We start from the raw sequence: 18,529 nt of genomic DNA, 5'->3' as shown, positions 1-18,529 counted from the left end.
TACACAAATAGTTGACAAAGGGCTATTGAAAAAGTGAATCCAATATTTGGAAGAATGGTGCCCTGTACTTGAAGAACATTATTATGTTACCTTGTTCTGATTATACTTACTGAGATCTACATATCCAATATCCACATACATTTTAGCAAACAGAGATCCCTGTATAAAGCCAATGATTGGACCAACCATTGATAGTGCATGCAAGGTACCTGAAAATATTATAAAACAATTTTATCAGATGCCAAGAATACATGGTTCTTTTTCAATATGTTTTTGAAAGTAACATTATACGTGTCTAAAAGTATTTTTTTAGTAAGTAAAAGAATGAAGTTAGGAACACGATTATTTCAAGGGTAGACGCAGGGAAAGTAGTCATAAAGTCTAGTATTTTCTGTACATTACCTAAATAAAAAGAAGAATGTCCTTCTTCAGCAAAATCATCAATGTAAGAAATCCCCAAGGGTGCTATGGGGGTTTCCCCAATTCCACGGAGCATATTACCCAGGAGTACATATATCCATATATATGACCCAGACTCCTTTTCACAACCTATGTAGACGAGATAGTGTTTTATTTTAAATATTAATTTTAGCATTCTTATTAGTAACTCAACTACTTTAATGCCTTTATTATTTCATTTAAGATTTTTTGCTCTTTTCTAATTGTAAGAAGGACTCATATTCATGTTATAAAATTTGAAAATACAGAAAAGCAAAAAGTAAACAAGTAAAAATAAAATTATCTATAAACCCACCAAACACAGAGTTGTTCCTTGTGTTTGTTATATCCTCCACATTTTTAGTTCACATATAAATATTTATGTATTTTGTATGTACATAATATTTATGTACATTATATACTTAAAAGTCCAGCTCATATTACAATGTACTTTTTTATACTTAACACCATATTGTGTCAATTTTCCCATGTTTGAAGATTTCTTTTATACCAGAATTTTAATCACTGTATGGCAGTATGCTGAATAAAAGTTTTGTAATTTATTTAATCAATCCCTTACTTTTTACTCATGAAATATTTTTCTTAAGATCTTATTTATTATTGGATAGAAAGAGAGTAAGCATGAGTGGGATGAGGGGCAGAGAGAGAAGCTGACTCCCTGCTGAGCAGGGACCCTGAGGAGGGACTAGATTCTAGGGACTCCAGGATCATGGCCTGAGCTGAAGGCAGAAGTTTAACTGACTGAACCATCCAGGCACCCCTCATGAAACATTTCTAAGTTTCCATTTTGTTAAACAGGAACACCATGGCTATAATTATAAATAAATCCTTGTGTACATTCTTGATTATTTTCCTAAGTCAATAAAAGTAGAATTGCTGATTTAAGTATATTGCATATTTTTATTCTTCACTATATTGAAAATTATCTTTCAAAGAGTTAGAAACTTATACAATCCCAGCAATGCATAAGATGTCTTTCCCTCTATGTCATTCCTTTTTATTTTTGATAAAAATAGGTAGAAAATTTTTTTATATTTAATGTTTTTCTAATAGAAACATCTAAAGGTAAAAAAAATTATGATCATAATTTGTATCTCAATAGGTAAAAAATATTTAATTGGTATAATAACTAGTGTTTTTCATAAAATTATATTTTTTACATATTTATACCACTCCCCTAATTTAAATGCATATATTTTTTGCCAATTTCCTACTGAAATATTCTTCTTTTCTTATTACTTCTTAAAAGCTCTTTATATGTTAACATTGTTTTTTCTTATACACATAAGATGCAAATGTTTTTCCTATTTTTAATCACTTTTGCTTATAAATATCATAATCATTTTTACAGATGTAATTAAGTTGACCAGTTTTCAAATATTTATTAGTGACACTATCAATTCTTACCTTTTTCTGCTACCTCAGGTGATGTTCTATTGAGTAACAAATTTTGATCAAATGAACAAGTTGATAAGCTTGATGTTAAATTTTCTGATGGATGAATAAGAGTTTCTTTAGAATACCTGTAACTGTAAAATATCACCAGATTTAAAATTTTGCTTATCTACTGAATAGTTACACTTTCCCAGACATACAGAGGAATTTTGTCACTTTAATTGCACAATTTTCTTCTCTAAATTATCAGAATCCTTTTTGTCAATTTCCCAGCCTGAATTTTAGGGGAAGTGATGGGTAAAAATGAAATGGGAATGCCCACTAAGACATATTATTCAATACTTCCCAGGAAAGGTGGACTATCATTTTAGGAGTGCTTATAATCTGTTCAAGATATGAAATACCTTGATTTCAGGTTTTGTTTAAAAAACAAAACAAAACAAAAAACAACCCCGCTGTGTCTATCCATCCATGAATTATCTTCAAAAGTGTTGAAGATAAGTGGTAACTTTCTGTTACCACTTACTAAATTTTAGAATGGCATTTTATAAGTCAATCTACAAACATACCAATTCATCTACATTTTAAAAAATATTTTATTTATGTTTTTTTTTTTTTTTGAGAGAGAGAGGGCACATAAGAGAGCACAAGCAGGGGTGGGGGAGAGAAGGAGAGTGGCAGAGGGAGAGGGAGAAGTGGACTCGCCACTGAGCAAGGAGCCTGACTGGGGAGGGGGTGCTTAATCCCAGGCCCCTGGGATCATAACCTGAGCCAAAGGCAGATGCTTAGCAGACTGAGCCTCCCAGGCACCCCTCATCTACATTTTTTTAAATCAATAACCTGTTTGGTCTTCTTTCATAGATATTCATGCCCTCCTCCTTCTCACATACACTCAACTTTCTGAGTCTACAAAACTCAGTTTTAAAAAATTTTTGTCCAGTTTGATGAGGAAGAACTTAATAACAACAGAGATGGAGCTAGAATAGGGACAAATGCTGATCCAAAGATGCTGAGGTGTCCTGTGACCCTCAAGGGCAACCTACTGTGAGCCAGGCATTGTGCTCAGCTCCAGAGAACTAGAAATAAAACACACAGCTTTTGTACTCAGGGTATTTTTACTCTTTAAAATAAACATATATAATAAAACATGGGTAAGTTTAATATAACAAGTCCTGAGTTGTCACAAAGGCAAAGGGTATGATTAGCTTTCCTTGGAGGTGGGAGAGGCGGTGGATTATAGAATTCATGATGAGGATGACATGTGAAATAAATCTTAGTAATGGATAAGAGCAAAAAAAAAAAAAAGAATGGATAGGAGTTAATTAGGTAGACAAAGGAGGAAAATCATTCACGGTTATAGAAACACCATGTGCAAAAATATAACATATTATGACACATTTGGAAAACCACAAACCTAGAGTGTGGTTCTCCACCGCGGAGAACAGAGTTAGATGAAGCTAGAAAGACAGTGAAAACATATGTAAATGTGTTTAGATATTACTCCATAGGCAAGAGGCATTCAATATTTTCAACTGTGACCAACAGTAAGAAATACATTTTTCATCACAACCACAACATATGCACACATATGCACACACAATCACAAATATATGTACAATCAAAATAAAAGTTTTGCAGAACAATGTTTGTTCTCACATTGTATACTCTTCTATTTTATTCTATCCTCTACTCTCAAAAATTGTTGATTTTGATAATCTGAATTGATTTATTGGTCTATTCACAGTTCAGAATCTGACACTTGAAAAACATTGCTATAGGAAATTGGAAGATGTAAGCAGGAGTAAAATAATTAGATTTGTGTTTTAAAATGAATATTTTAGTATAGAATATGAGTTAGAATGGAATTGAGACTAAAGGCAAAAAAATCAAGACCAGAGATGTGGGAAGCTTCAACAAAGTTAGGAACAATAGGGATGAAAGAAGGAAACAACTTTGACAGAGAGGAGGTAGAATAAGCAATATTTGGTGACCACTTGCCATGTGTATTGAAATAATGAAAGAATCTACAATGAGCCCCCTTGTCTTTGGTTTCAGTTCCTTGTGGCTAAATGGGTCATTTTTGAAAGAGTGAAAAATCTGAGCCAGTTTTGGCACAGTGATGAATTTGGTTTTGAAAATATAGATGGGAAATTCTTATTGGATGTTAGGCAAGAGATACCCATGAGGTGATTGATTATATGGACCTGAGTATAAGAAAAAGTCAATATATGTGATTGCTACATTTAATGCACATACTTCATACAAATAATCTAGAATGAAAAATGAAGAAGTTTGAAGAGAGAGCTTAGGCGATACTGACATTATGGTGTTAGCAGCAGAATAAAACAGTGGGCATGACAAAGCCACAAATATAGGAAATAAATCAAGAAACATAATACAATGAAAATAAAAAGAAGCAGTACCAGGAAGAAGAAAGTACTTATGAGGGTCAAATAAAGGGGGGTGAGGAGGGAATTACTGTTGGCTTTGGCAATGACTAAGTAATTAATATTTTTAGCAGAAACAGTTCATTGTCTCTCAATATCCATTATTCTCTCCTTCCATTGTAATAGAAGTTTGGATCTTTAGCTAGGAGCATGGCAATCTGGAATAAAGTCTAGTTATTACATTGTCTTGATATTTGAATGTGAGATGTAACAAAGTTCTGGTCAATGTGACGTTAGCAGTACTTCTGAAATACTGAAAATACTTCTTAAGCACCAGCCAGCATGCACTGTTTGTTCTTGTTCTTCTTCCCTTCTTTTATCTTGTTGATGAAATAACATTGTTACAATTTGGAACGTGAGGTTGAGGGCATGCAAGGCAGAGCAATACAATAAAAAGAAGCAGGAACCTATCATGCCTGGTCTGGCTACATTACTTTTTTATGTAGAAAATAAGCTTCTATCTTATTTAAGTCATCACCATTTTAGGTTTTCTGTCATTAGCATCTGACTCTAATCGTAAATAAACCATGACCTTAAGAACAATACTCTCAACAGAAATGATAGTGGGTTAGGTGATAAACTTTTATTTTTTATTATTTTTTAAAGATTTTATTTATTTATTTAACAGACAGAGATCACAGGTAGGCAGAGAGGCAGAGAGAGACAGGAGGAAGCAGGCTCCCCGCGGAGCAGAGAGCCCAATGTGGGGCTCGATCCCAGGACTCTGGGATCATGACCTGAGCCGAAGGCAGAGGCTTTAATCCACTGAGCCACCCAGGCACCCGGTGATGAACTTTTATTGAGTATAAATAAAATCTTATAGACAAAGACATGAAGTATATGTTATACCAAAAAGTCACAAAAATGCATTTATTTCCTAGGAAACTGTATATCTTCCTTTGTGCTATTCATATTTCAAAATCAGCAAAAGCTATGGCTGAAAAAGCAATAATTTAGTTATAACATAGAAAATATACTTCATTTCTACACATGTTTAGTGGGTATTCTTCTCAGAAGATGATTGCTTAATTTATAAGTAAATGATAATTGATGACATAGAACTGTTTAACACTTACTATCCCATAAAGAAATGTGGTAAAGCAGTCAAAATACTTCCAGTTCCCATAATGAAGCAACCAATTCCAATTATCTTTGGTCTGTGTAGTTTGGATCCAAAGTAACTCACAAATACAATCACAAGCAAATTTCCTAAAAAGAGAATTAAATTATTTTGATATGATTCACTATCACAAACAATGCCAGTACAATTTTGTGTCCAAAAGAATGGAAAGCCCCAGAATGAATATGAATAGAGCGTAAGACATGGTGTTTTTCCCCAAAGATCATGTAATTTAATTCAGGAGATGAAAGTATTTACATTAAACTACTCACTGTAAATTTATATGATGTTAAGAAGAAGAAGAATGAAATTTAGATAGGAAATAAAGTACCTGAATAACTTGGTCTTATTAATGAAGCAAAATTTTATTAAAGAATTGGGAGTTGACTGAATTGTTTTTGACTAGAAATAAAAAAAGCAGAAAATCTTCCTGACCTGAGAGAAAGGTGTTCACTCAAACATTTATTAACTCACTCCTACCACTCTTTAAATTCCTAGTAAGTACCTGCCATAGAGCTAGTAGCTAGAAATATAAAGAAGGGAATAAACCATAGTTTTTGTCCTCCAGAAACTTACATAACAGTGATAAAAATAAGTAGATGAACAGAGGTGCTACTGGACAACAGAAAGGAAAAGGTAGGGGTTACAATAAAGTTTCCTGGAGGAGAAGCCACTTGAGATGTAATGTAGATATAAGTTATTTAGATTAAAAAGGAGAAGAAGAGCATTCCAAGTCAAGAAGTAATGACCAACCTGACTCACCTGGAGCTACATGTATAATAACAAATAAACAACAACCAAGAATTACTGAACATTTGATGGAGGGAAAAAAGCATGTAATAACAGCACCAAAATGAACTGGCAGATAAAGTAACCCATGGAGAAACCATTAAATAAAGAAACTAAAAAGAGAAGAATCTGAAAAGAAGCTAGTTAGTCTCTCTAGAGGTAAAAGGGTAGGTTGCATCTATAAAATAAGAACTGGCAGACAAGAAATAAGAGAGCAATAAAGAACTTCTGTAAATTAAAAACACTATTAAACCATGTACATTTTGGGACTGGATAAGATGGAAGATGGTATCAGAGAAGACGGATGGAATGAACATAAGCAAAAAAGTAGGATTTTAGACAGAAAAAGTTAAAGGAACAAAATTGTTAGGAAATTTAATATTTATCTTATATATGCTTCAGAAGAAAACACATAAAAAAATGGGGGGGGAACAAATTTAATAATAGAAAAAAAATTCCGTTAGTTAAAGAAAGACCTAAGCCTTCAGATACAAACTTCTATATTTCTCCTGCATTAAGTAATGTAAAATAAACAAACCTGATATATGTTGGTATAATTTCTGAAATTCAGGGATAAAGAGGAGGTGCGTGACAATGACATAGATAATGATTTCTTATATGTAACACTGAATATTATAAACCAGGTTAATGTTTTAAATGTTCTGAGGAAAAAAGATTTTAAAATTTTAATTCCAAAATCAGACAAGTTATTACTTGAATATAATGGTAAAGTAAATACATTTTCCAACAAGCAAGGGCTTGGAAAATATGTTTTTTCAATTCTTCCCATGCAAAAAATAACTACTTGAAGATACACTTCACAAAAACTAAAAAAAACTAAAAACTAAGTTAAAAAAAAAACAAAAACTAAAACTCTTATAACTTGAGATCTTAAGTTATAAGATTCAGTTAACAGTGGTAAGCAAAGAAAGTAGTAAAACCTAAAGCCATGCCCACATAATTGCTGTTAAATAGCACAAAGTTTAACAAAAATATTAAGAATCTGTTCCTCAATAAAAAGAGACACATACTGAATTAGAATTTAAAGCTAATTAATAGTTCAAAACTAAAACTTTAGGTGATTTCATTAAATCTCAGAGGTGGAAGAATAAAGGACATGCAGGGAATAGTAAACTCTTAGTCATAAAAAGACAGAATTCATTATAAAAAAAATAAATGGGTCTTCCTTTATACAATTATTTTTAAAAATATTCAATAGCTAATCTGTCTTAAAATAAGTTAAATGAACAGCAAACTCATTTGTAATTAATACAACAGACATAATTTTGAGTCCCTTTGAATCACTGAAGAGTCTAAAAAGGGCCTAAGATGGCAGCCATCATGAAGAAGGGGGCTGAGAAAATATCAATGTTATTTTTGAAGATCAACAAAAGAAGAACAAATTTGCGCTGAATACAAACAGAGCTGAAGGAAGAAAGAAGTGAAAAAAAAAAAAAACTCTAAAATTTAGAAGATGCTTATGAGGACATCATGCTTGCAGATAATGACTGCTTAAAGATACCTGACAAAATTGATGATGTTTTCATTAGTCATTCTCAAGAAGAAATACAGGAAATGTTAAAAGAAACAGTGAAAAATTTGTAAAAAGAAACTGATGTCAGAGAATCCAGAGTGATATTAATTCAGGGGGTATTAGCAGACTCAGTTATATACAAAGTTTGGAAGCAACATAAACCTTGAAGCTGGTGAAAGTTAAACATTTTATAATACTTTTAAAAATTTATTTAACAAACTTGAATTTTATTTAAAAATTTAAAAAAATCTATGCAGGGGAGATGGCAAGGTAATGAGCTAACATTTCATAAAATAAGAGAAAAATAATATCCAATAATTACATAAAACCTCACTGTTATTAGAGAAATCCAGATTAAAGACAACAAAGCAATATATTCAATGTTCTAAAAAACAAAACAAAACACCTTTCATCCCAAATTTTATACGCAGTTAAACAATACAAACATAACAGAGGTTGCTTCAAAGCTGTTCCTCTCCCCTCAAACCATCAGAATCATAATCCTTTCTCCAACCTCTTTTTTTTTTTTTTTTTTTTGTACTAGGATATCTTGAGAGAGGGAAGGTACAGCCCTGCAAAGCATTAGTTTGCAAGCAATGAGTTGGTATAGATCAAGGTTTCTCAACCTCTGCATTATTGACATTCTGGGCCAGATAATTCTTTGTCAGGGGTGTTATCCTATGCACTGTAGGATGTTTAGTGGCATCCCCAGCCTCCACTATAAGATGCCTATAACAATTTCCCTCCCCTCAGTTATGACCATCGAAAATAATATCAGAAATCATCGAATTGTCCCTGGGGGGCAAATTTACTCCTGATTGAAAATCAGCGCTGTAGAGCTGTATGAACAGTTTTTACCTCTGTAGATCTTGTTGCTAATAATAAAAACAGAAATAAAAATTACCGATTTCAAAGCTTCCATCAATTAAGCCAACAACTGAAGATGATATGTCAAATCTCCTTTCTATTTGAGTGACGGAACTTTTCATAACGATTCCACCTAGTGCCTTACACATAAAGCTGAATGACAGGGCCACTAAAAACATCTAAGAAAAAGCAGAAAGAAAAGAGAAAATTATTACTAAAAAGACTACAGCACTTATATATGCATCGAATTAAAAATAACTTATCTTCTTTACTTAAAAAGATTATTTTTATCATTAAAATCATACTCAACTTTCTTCTATACCGATTGGTACTTCCTAGTCCTAGTCCTTTTAAGGTTATCATCACTATATGGATAAAGCATCATTTTCAAATTTGGTTACAACATGAGATAATTAGAGCAGAGCAGTCAAGGCTGTTATTTTTCATTTTACATTACTAATTGATTTTTGAGAAGCTAGCTAGATAATGACCTGAGATGGTGGTGATGATAAGCTATTCTTTATCCCCTCCCATGATCTTATAGGTTGTGCAGGGAGTGGCTAGACATTCTCAAAGATGGCATTTCCAAGAAGTCCGCTGGAAAATGGAACTTTTTAAAAAATTTATAAAACCTCGCTATTGGGCACCTGGGTGGCTCAGTTGGTTGAGCAACTGTCTTCAGCTCAGATCATGATCCTGGAGTCCCAGGATTGAGTCCTGAACTGGGCTTCCTGCTTAGCAGCGGATCTGCTTCTCCCTCTGACTTTCCCCCCCTCTCATGCTTGCTTGCTCTCACTCTTTATCTCTCTCAAATAAATAAAATCTTTAAAATATAAAAACAGAACAAAACAAAACAGAACAAAACCTCACTATTACTGGAGATGTCCAAATAAAAATGAAAACAACAAAGCAGTATATTCAACATTCTAAAAAAACAAAACAAAAAAAACCTTTAACTTTAGTGGTTATAGATATTTTCAAACTCATTTTAACAAAATGTGTTGATTCATCTTTTTTAAAGCCCACATTTATACCCATAAGTAAATTCCTTTTACATCTAACATTAAAAAATATTATTCTGCTATGGACTGTATGTTTGTGTTCCCACCAAATACACATGTTGAAACCCTAATCCCTAATGTGATGATATTTGGAAATAGGTCCTTTGGGAATTAGGTCATAAAGGCAGAGCCCTCATGATAGGATTACTGTCCTTAGAAAGGCTTATTTCTCTCTCCCTGCTCTGTGAAGACACAAGAAGATAGCTATCTGAAAATGAGGAAGAACTTTCTCACCAGAACTCAACTATGCTGGTGCCCAGATCTCAAGACTTCCAGCCCCCAGAACCACAAGAAGTAAATTTCTGTTTAAGCAACCAAGTATGTGGTATTTTCTTATAGCATCCCAAACTGACCTTTCTCATTACCTCCTGTACCACCAGTAGTAGCCACCATCATGTCTAACCTGGATCATCACATTAGCCTCTTATTAGATCTTTCTCCTTCTCCTCTCATCCCTGCTACAGTCTCTTCTAACACAGTAACTACAAAATTATTTCAAAATAAAAATTAGATTATGCCACTGCTCCCTGTTTTCCCATCTCACTCTTAGTAATATCTAGTCTTTCTAATAGCCAACAATGTTCTAAATGATCTGTCCTCCCCTGATTATTCCTTCCCTAAAAATATTCCATTTTACCTTTCTGATCTCATTTTCTGTTACTCTATTCTTGCTCTTTGCTCTCCATCCACAAGAGCCTTCTTGTTTTACCTTGAGCATTCCAGGCTTATTATTTTGCCACAGGTTCTTTGTCCTTGCTTTTCTTCTTGCAGGGAAAGCTCTTCCCCATAGTTGTTCCCCTATCACTCACTCCTTCACATCCTTGAGGATTTTCCTCAATATAACTTTCAGAGTGAGGCTTTCCTTATCCATCCCATTTAAAATTATACTACATTCCCTTCATGGTATTTTATGTATGTATGTAATATACATTGCCCTCACTATAACTTTCATCAGTGAAGGATTTTTTTTGTCTGTTTTGCTCACTGCTATATTCCCAGGGCTTAGAATTTTTTTTTAAAGATTTTATTTATTTATTTATTTATTTGACAGTCAGAGATCAGAAATAGGCAGAGAGGCAGGCAGAGAGAGAGAGGAGGAAGCAGGCTCCCTGCTGAGCGGAGAGCACGATGCGGGGCTCGATACCAGGGCCCTGGGATCATGACCTGAGCTGAAGGCAGAGGCTTTAACTCACTGAGCCACCCAAATGCCCCTATCCCCAGGGCTTAGAACAGTGTCTGCTACAAAGATGCTAAAAAGCATGTTAAACTGTTGTCTAACTAGAACTTACTACATGAGGTGCTTGGAGAAGGAGATAAAAGGTCCAATACAGCCCTTTCATGGCTGGAAAAATGTGTATACTTTCCTTCTTGTATATGGAACTTGCAGTGAAGTTGAAAGAGCTTGAGAAAAGTTGTAAATATTACAACTTATTAGAAATAACTAAGAATTCTTATATAAAATATAGGAAGTCATCTAAGAATGAAACACCAAAGGTGGAAGGGTATCAAAGTCAGTTTTGCTAAGTTGGTAAAGGGAACAACAAGGCTCAGAGGACAAAAATAATAAATTTGTCCAGAGAGGTTAGAAAAAATTATCAATATTTTCTTCATGGAAAGCCAATTTTGACATATTATAATATCATTTATTATCTTTATAAAACAGAAAGGAAAAATTTCCAGTTTTAATCATTTCAGAAGAATCATGTTATTGACACCAGAAATTAAGAAAGGGAGATGGGAGTGATGTCCACAAGATGACAAAATAGGAATCCTCAATCTTCCTTACCCTATGGATATATAAGCTTAACAATAACAAACTGAATATCTCTGTGAGAAATCCACAAATCATTTGAAATAATTCTGCATCCCACACAGTGTGAAGCCAACTGCACAAGTTCAGTAGGAAAATCTGTGACACTCTCAACTTTCTTGCCAGGGCCTTCCTCCAACCAAGCATCACTGACGTGACTGGGACAAAACGCCCAACTCCCATATTCTGTCTGGGGAGAGAAAGGAATAGAACTTACATCCAATGTTCTGGCTTGTAAGGAGGTAGCATGAGGGACCAGTTTGTATTCAAGTACTGACAAAAGTGTATGGCCAGATTTGAGAAGCTTAAAATAGACAATGAACAATGAACCAGAATCTGTAGTACCAAGGACAGACACTAGGTGGAGCACCAGTATTGTAATTTATTAAATCAGGGAGGGTGCAGTATCTTTGACACTGGGCAGAAGTCCTAACTAGACACCAGCAAACTTCTCTAATAACCCAAGGAGAACAAACACCCAGAAAAAACTTGAGAGGTCTAGACAATCTCTAGCCTGGCTACATAGTGAAACTCATCCTGTACAAAAACACACAGTCTGAGAGAAATGGCTGATCCTTCCAATGCCAAATTTCTAACATCAAAACTAGTAAGACATATAAAGAAACAGAAAACCATAACACATTCAAAGGAAGAAATTAAACCTCCAAAACTGTCCCTAAAGAAATGGAGATACATGAATTGCAGGAAAAGAAATTCAAAATTATCATCATAAGGATATTCAATGAATTAAAACAGAATAGATAAACCTCTAAATGAAATCAGAAAAACAATACATAAACTAAGTGAGATTATTAATGATGCAACAGAAACTTGGAAGACGAATCAAACAGAAATTCTGGAACATTACCTGAATTGAAAACTTCACCAGAGGAGCTCAAAATTAAACTTAACCAGACAGAAAAAGAATCAACAAACTCAAAGACTGATTCAAGAGGGGGGGGGAAATGATTGAATAATAATGAAGAATGTAAGGACCTATGTAACACCACCATCAAGCAAAACAGTATTTGCATTATGAGAATACCAGAATAAGAAAGAGAAAGGGGCAGAAAAATTGATCAAAGACTATAGCTCCAAATTTCCCAAATCTAAGTAAAGAAATGTACGTGCACATTTGATAAATTCAAAGAAGCAAGTCTAGGATAAATGTAATGAGACTGACACCAAATACATTATAATTAAATTGTCAGAAGTCACAGACAAAATGAAAATCTTAAAAGCAGTAGGAGAAAAATGATTCATCACATACAAGGGAATTCCCATTAAATTGTCATCAGATTTTTCAGCAAAAAACCTTGCAAACTAGCGGCACCTGGGAGGCTCAGTGGGTTAAAGCCTCTGTCTTCGGCTCAGGTCATGATCCCAGGATCCTGGGATCCAGCCCCGCATCGGGCTTTCTGCTCAGGAGGGAGACCGCTTCCCCCTCTCTCTGCCTACCTCTCTGCCTACTTGTGATCTCTCTCTCTGTCAAATAAATAAAGAAAATCTTAAAAAAAAAAAAAAAAAAGAAAGAAAAACTTTGCAAACTAGAAAGGAATAGAATAAAATATTCAAAGTACTAAAAGAAAAAGATTGCCAAGAAAGAATATTATATCTGTCAAAACTGTCCTTTTAAAAAAAATTTTTTTTTCATTTATTTGACAGAGAGAGATCACAAGTAGGCAGAGAGGCAGTCAGAGAGAGATGGGGAAGCAGGCTCCCTGCTGAACAGAGAGCCTGATGCGGGGCTCAATCCCAGGACCCTGAGATCATGACCTGAGCTGAAAGCACAGGATTAACCCACTGAGCCACCCAGGCACCCAGGCACCCCAAAACTGTCCTTTAAGAATAAGAAATAAAGGGGCACCTGGGTGGGTCAGTGGGTTAAAGCCTCTGCCTTCAGCTCAGGTCATGATCCCAGGATCTTGGGATCGAACCCCGCATAGGGCTCTCTGCTCAGCGGGGAGCCTGCTTCCCCCTTTCTCTCTGCCTGCCTCTCTGCCTACTTGTAATCTCTGTCTGTCAAATGAAAAAATAAAATCTTTAAATAAATAAATAAATAAAAATTAAGGAAAAAAAAGAATAAGAAATCAAGATTTTCTCAGATAAGTCAAAGCTGAGGGAAGTCATAACCACTGGATCTGCCTTATAAGAAACACTGAAGTTTCTACAAGTTGAAGTGAAAGGATGATGAGTAGCAACACAAAAGCATACCAAATATCAAATTCCCTAGTAAAGGAAATATAAAATACAATATAATAATACAATTTATTAAAGGGAAATGAAAAAAATACATCACTACAAAAAATATAAACATGAAGAGAAACATCAAGAGAGGAAAAGAGAACAAAAAATTTTAAGACAGAAAGAAAACAAATGAAAAAATGATAATTGTTCTTTGCTATTCATAATTACTTTAAATATAACTTGATTAAGTATATTATTTAAAAGACATGGATTTCCTGAGTTGATTTAAAAAATAAGATTCAACCATATGCTGTGTACAAGAGATTCACTTTAGATCTAGGACACTTGTGATCTCTGCCTGTCAAATAAATAAAATCTTTAAAATAGAAAAAAGAATAAGAGATCCAATACCCCCACTTATAACAGTGAATAGAACAACCAGATAGGAAATCTGAAACAGAAGATTTGAATAACACTGTAAACCAATTAAACCCACTTGGACCCAGACATTTGTAGAATACTCCATCTATCAGCAGAATATACACCGTTCTCAAGTATACATGAAACCTTTTCCAAAACAGACCATATGTTATGTCACAAAACAGTTCCTAACAAATTAAATAAAACCGAAATCATACAATGTATTCATTCTCACTGACCACAGAAAAATCCACAAATATGTGGAAATTAAACAATACAACTAATAAATCAAAGAAGAAATCGCAAGAGAATTTAGAAACTATCTGGAGACAAATGAAAATGAAAACACAACATACCAAAACATATGGGTCTCGTAAAAGCACTATTAAAAATGTGTAGTGATAGATAACATTGGAAAAATAGATCTCAAATCAACAACCTATCCTTATACCTCAAGGGTCTAGAAAAAGAAGAAAAACAACTCAACCCAAAGTTATCAGAAGTAAGTAAATAATAAAGATTTTAGAATAGAGATCAATGAAAAAAGGATAGAAAAACAATAGAAAAAAATCAATGAAACTAAGAGTTAGGTTTTGAAGAAATCAACAAAATTTATAAACACTTAGATTAACTGAGAAAAAGAGAGGAGACGCAAATAGCTAAAGTTAGAAATGAAAGAGGAGACATTACAAATAATGTCATGGAAATAAAATAAGTTATGACACTACTATGAACAATTATATGTCAAAAAATTGGATAACCTAAAAGAAATGGATAAATGATTAGAAATGAAACAACCTGCCAGGATTGAGTAATGAAGAAATTAAAACTCTGAACAGACCTGTATCTAGTGAGGAGATTGAAGCTGTAGTAAGAAACTTCCCAAAAAAGAAAGCCCAGGACAGAATAGCTACACTGGAGAATTCTACCAAACATTTAAATAATAAATGCTAATCCTTCTCAAACTTGAACTTGGAAAGAATTGAAGAGGAGAGGATACTCCCAGATTCATGAGGCCACACGATCTAATACCAAAGCCACACAAAGATATCACAAGGAACTACAGTCTAGAATCCCTGATTACTACTGTTGTAAATATTCTCAACAAAATATCAGCCAATAGTAATTAACAGTGCATAAAAAGGATCACACATCATAACCAAGTGGAATTTATAAGTGGAATGCAAGTCAGATTGTTGAAAATCTAACTTATGAAAATCAATCAGTATAATACATCACATTAACAAAATGGAGAATAAAACCACATAATTATCTCAACAGATGCAAAAAAACATTTCACAAAATTCAACAGTCTTATCTTAGAAGCACTCAGCAAACTAGGAATAGAAGGAAACTATCTCGGGGCACCTGGGTGGCTCAGTGGGTTAAGTCTCTGCCTTCAGCTCAGGTCATGATCTCTAGGTTCTGGGATTGAGCCCCACATTGGGCTCTCTTCTCAGAGGGGAGCCTGCTTCCCCCTCTCTCTCTGCCTGCCTCTCCTCCTACTTGTGATCTTTCTCTCTGCCAAATAAATAAATTAAATCTTAAAAAAAAAAAAAGAAGGAAACTATCTCAACATGATAAAGGCCATATGTAAAAAGCCTATATCTAATATCATACTCAATGGGAAAATACTGAAAACTTTTCCTCTGAGATCAGGAACAAGGTAAGCATGCCCACTGTAGCCACTACTACTCAACACAGTACTGGAAGTTCCAGCCAGAGTAATTACACAAGAAAAAAAAATTAAAAGCATACAAACTGGAAAAGAAACAAAATTATATTTTTACTATATTATTTATTTATACTTTATGTTATTATTATTATTTGTTTATGGATGACATGATCTTAGTCATAGAAATCTGTAAGGATTCCACATATAAAAAGCTATTAGAACTACTAAACAAGTACAGCAAAGATACAGGATAAAAAAGTTAACACTCAAAAATCAGTTGTTTCTATACATTGAAAATAAGCAATCTGAAAAGGAAATTTAAAAAAGAATCCTGTTTACTATAGCATTGAAGGAATAAAATATTTAAGAATAAGGAGGTGAAAGACTTGTATCTTAAATACTACAAAACATTGTTAAAGAAATCAAAGAAGATCAAATAAATGGAAGACAACTGTGCTAGTAGATTATAAGATAAAATATTGTTAAAATGTCCATGCTACGCAAAGTTAAAATGTTCACATTACTAAGTGGGGTATGTTGATGATCAGGAGAGGCCTGTTAAACAAGGAAAGATGCATGTTTTCACTTACTGAATGAGTGGGATACCCAACCAACCTCCTGTCAGTTTTCCCTGGGACCTCTCTTCTTCCTGTTATCAGTGTCTTTGCCTTTGATACACACTTGGAGCAACTTCTGTGCTTTATAGTTTTCTTCTCTTGTACCTGTCTTGGACTAGAATCTCTTTCTAGTTCTTCTTACTATTTACCTTTCAGAAAATCCTCATGGTTTCTGATTTACAGAATATATCCCTCCTTGTTTTCTAACAGAGTTATGAGTTGCTTTTAGTACCTTTTAGGTTATTTATTAAAATTGGAGGGAGGAAGATATGGCTTCTGCCTTATGCTCAGTCTGCTATGAAGAATTGGAAGGCTTGGAGTTTTGACTGTCTTCTAATGAGTAAATAGAGAAAATGTTATCAGGCTCACCATCAAACTCAGATGCCTACTATGTAATGAGGAAAGACTAAATAAATATTTTTGGATTGTTGGATAAATTATTATTCCCCCAATTCAGATTGTAAATCTGGCACAGAGTCAATGTGCAGTTAAACCTCTCATTTTTTAGTTTTCTCAGTTTTCAGATGTAGATAATTTTAGTAAAGCTGTTAGGTGGATTAATTTAAATAATATATATAAAATTCTTGGCATAGTGCTAGCCATATAGTAAGCACAGATAAATGTATTTTTATAACCATTATGAGATACCAATCATCCAGTTTTTAACTTTAGGTTCATTCAGAGCAAAATTGGACTTATCATTTAGCTAAACACAATTTTATGCCATATACTATTATAGACAATGCAGAATCAGTAATGAGCATATTGACAATATGATTTATTGATTATTGAGGAAATAGAGAAGTGAACTCATCTAAATGCTGACCACCAAAGCACTCATTTGTGAAATTAAAGAGGAAAAAATTTCAGAAAGTAACAGAACACTCATTAAAGCAGATATAAATATAATCGAATATAAACCCTGACCTATATGAGAAGAAATTTCTGAAAGTTCAGAGAAAGTTTTTTCACAGTTCATATATGCAATCTTAAAAGGCGTAACTTAAGATAAGAGATTCAAAAAAGTGGAACTCTCATAGTACAATTCTAAACTTCTTTAAAGAAAGGAAAACGTTCATTAAATTCCACCTCTGAAACCAATAGTACACTATATGCTAATTAATTGAATTTAAATTAATTAAAATAAAAAATAAATTAAAATTTAAAAAGGAAAAAGGTAATAGATGTAAACACATAGCCACAAAAGAATCTCTCCAATGAACTGGAATTACAGAGGGATATGAAATGAGTTAATATAGACAGATTTATAAATGTGTTTTCTTTTAATCTAACTATAACCCTATAAGGTGGGCATTTTTAACCCTATTCCTAATGTAGGACTGAAGTGAAGAGAAAGAATGATATGATGATTTTTCTCAGAACTTAAAAAAAAAATCAAAAGGAATAAGAACACCAAAATCTTTAGTGAAAAACATTAAAAGGAGATGCCATGAGGGAGAGAATTTAAGGCTGAAAGAGTTCAAAACAATTATCAAATGGATATTATCAATTATCAAATGGATATTAAAGTATCACAGGTAGAAGGTTACTGGTATTCAGCTAAGAGATAAAGTCATCTTTACCTGCAATCATGGCAAGTTAGTTCATTATATTTTTTGGCAAGAGTTCTGGGATTGAAGTCAGGAGACAGTTCCAAGTTTCTATTTTGCCAGAGGTACAGCTATGATTAACTAGGTTAACTCATTTGAACCTCAATTCCTTTACTCAGCAAACATTTATTGAGCAATTCCAATCTAGCAATTACTCTGCTACATCTTTTAGTTGAGACAGGTACAGAGTAAGAAGGGCAGTAAAGCTAGACATAATAAATGCCCTTAAAGTATTAATAACTTCCTGGGGCAAAAGCAATAAATAATGCCAGCATAATAATGTAATAATATTATAAATTTATAAAGTCATGAGTACATAGGAAAGATGATTAATTCTGTCTATCCTGGTTAAATTTTCTATAGGTGTGGTGACATCTGAACTACGTCTTTAAGAGATAATAGAAACTCAGAAATTGAAGAAGAAATAAACATTTAAAACAAAATAGGAGGGGCGCCTGGATGGCTCAGTGGGTTAAGCCGCTGCCTTCGGCTCAGGTCATGATCTCAGGGTCCTGGGATCGAGTCCCGCATCGGGCTC

At 33.7% G+C, this 18,529-nt stretch overlaps 1 protein-coding gene across 2 annotated transcripts in view; it reads right to left on the bottom strand.

Moving 5' to 3' along the window:
* Nucleotides 1–18,529, bottom strand: part of SLCO1B3 (solute carrier organic anion transporter family member 1B3) — a 50,065-nt gene that overhangs the window by 18,931 nt on the left and 12,605 nt on the right. For both annotated transcript variants that reach the window (XM_059402692.1, XM_059402693.1), the window contains 5 exons: nt 8,649–8,790; nt 5,378–5,510; nt 1,867–1,988; nt 403–549; nt 111–209 (listed from right to left, as the gene is read on the bottom strand). In XM_059402692.1, the coding sequence (XP_059258675.1) occupies nt 111–209; nt 403–549; nt 1,867–1,988; nt 5,378–5,510; nt 8,649–8,790 (643 nt within the window). The remainder of the gene's footprint in view (nt 1–110; nt 210–402; nt 550–1,866; nt 1,989–5,377; nt 5,511–8,648; nt 8,791–18,529) is intronic.

The sequence above is a fragment of the Mustela nigripes genome, chromosome 6 (assembly GCF_022355385.1).
Source record: "Mustela nigripes isolate SB6536 chromosome 6, MUSNIG.SB6536, whole genome shotgun sequence".
In the NCBI taxonomy this organism is placed as follows: domain Eukaryota; kingdom Metazoa; phylum Chordata; class Mammalia; order Carnivora; family Mustelidae; genus Mustela; species Mustela nigripes.
This window is presented reverse-complemented; position numbering and strand designations above follow the sequence as displayed.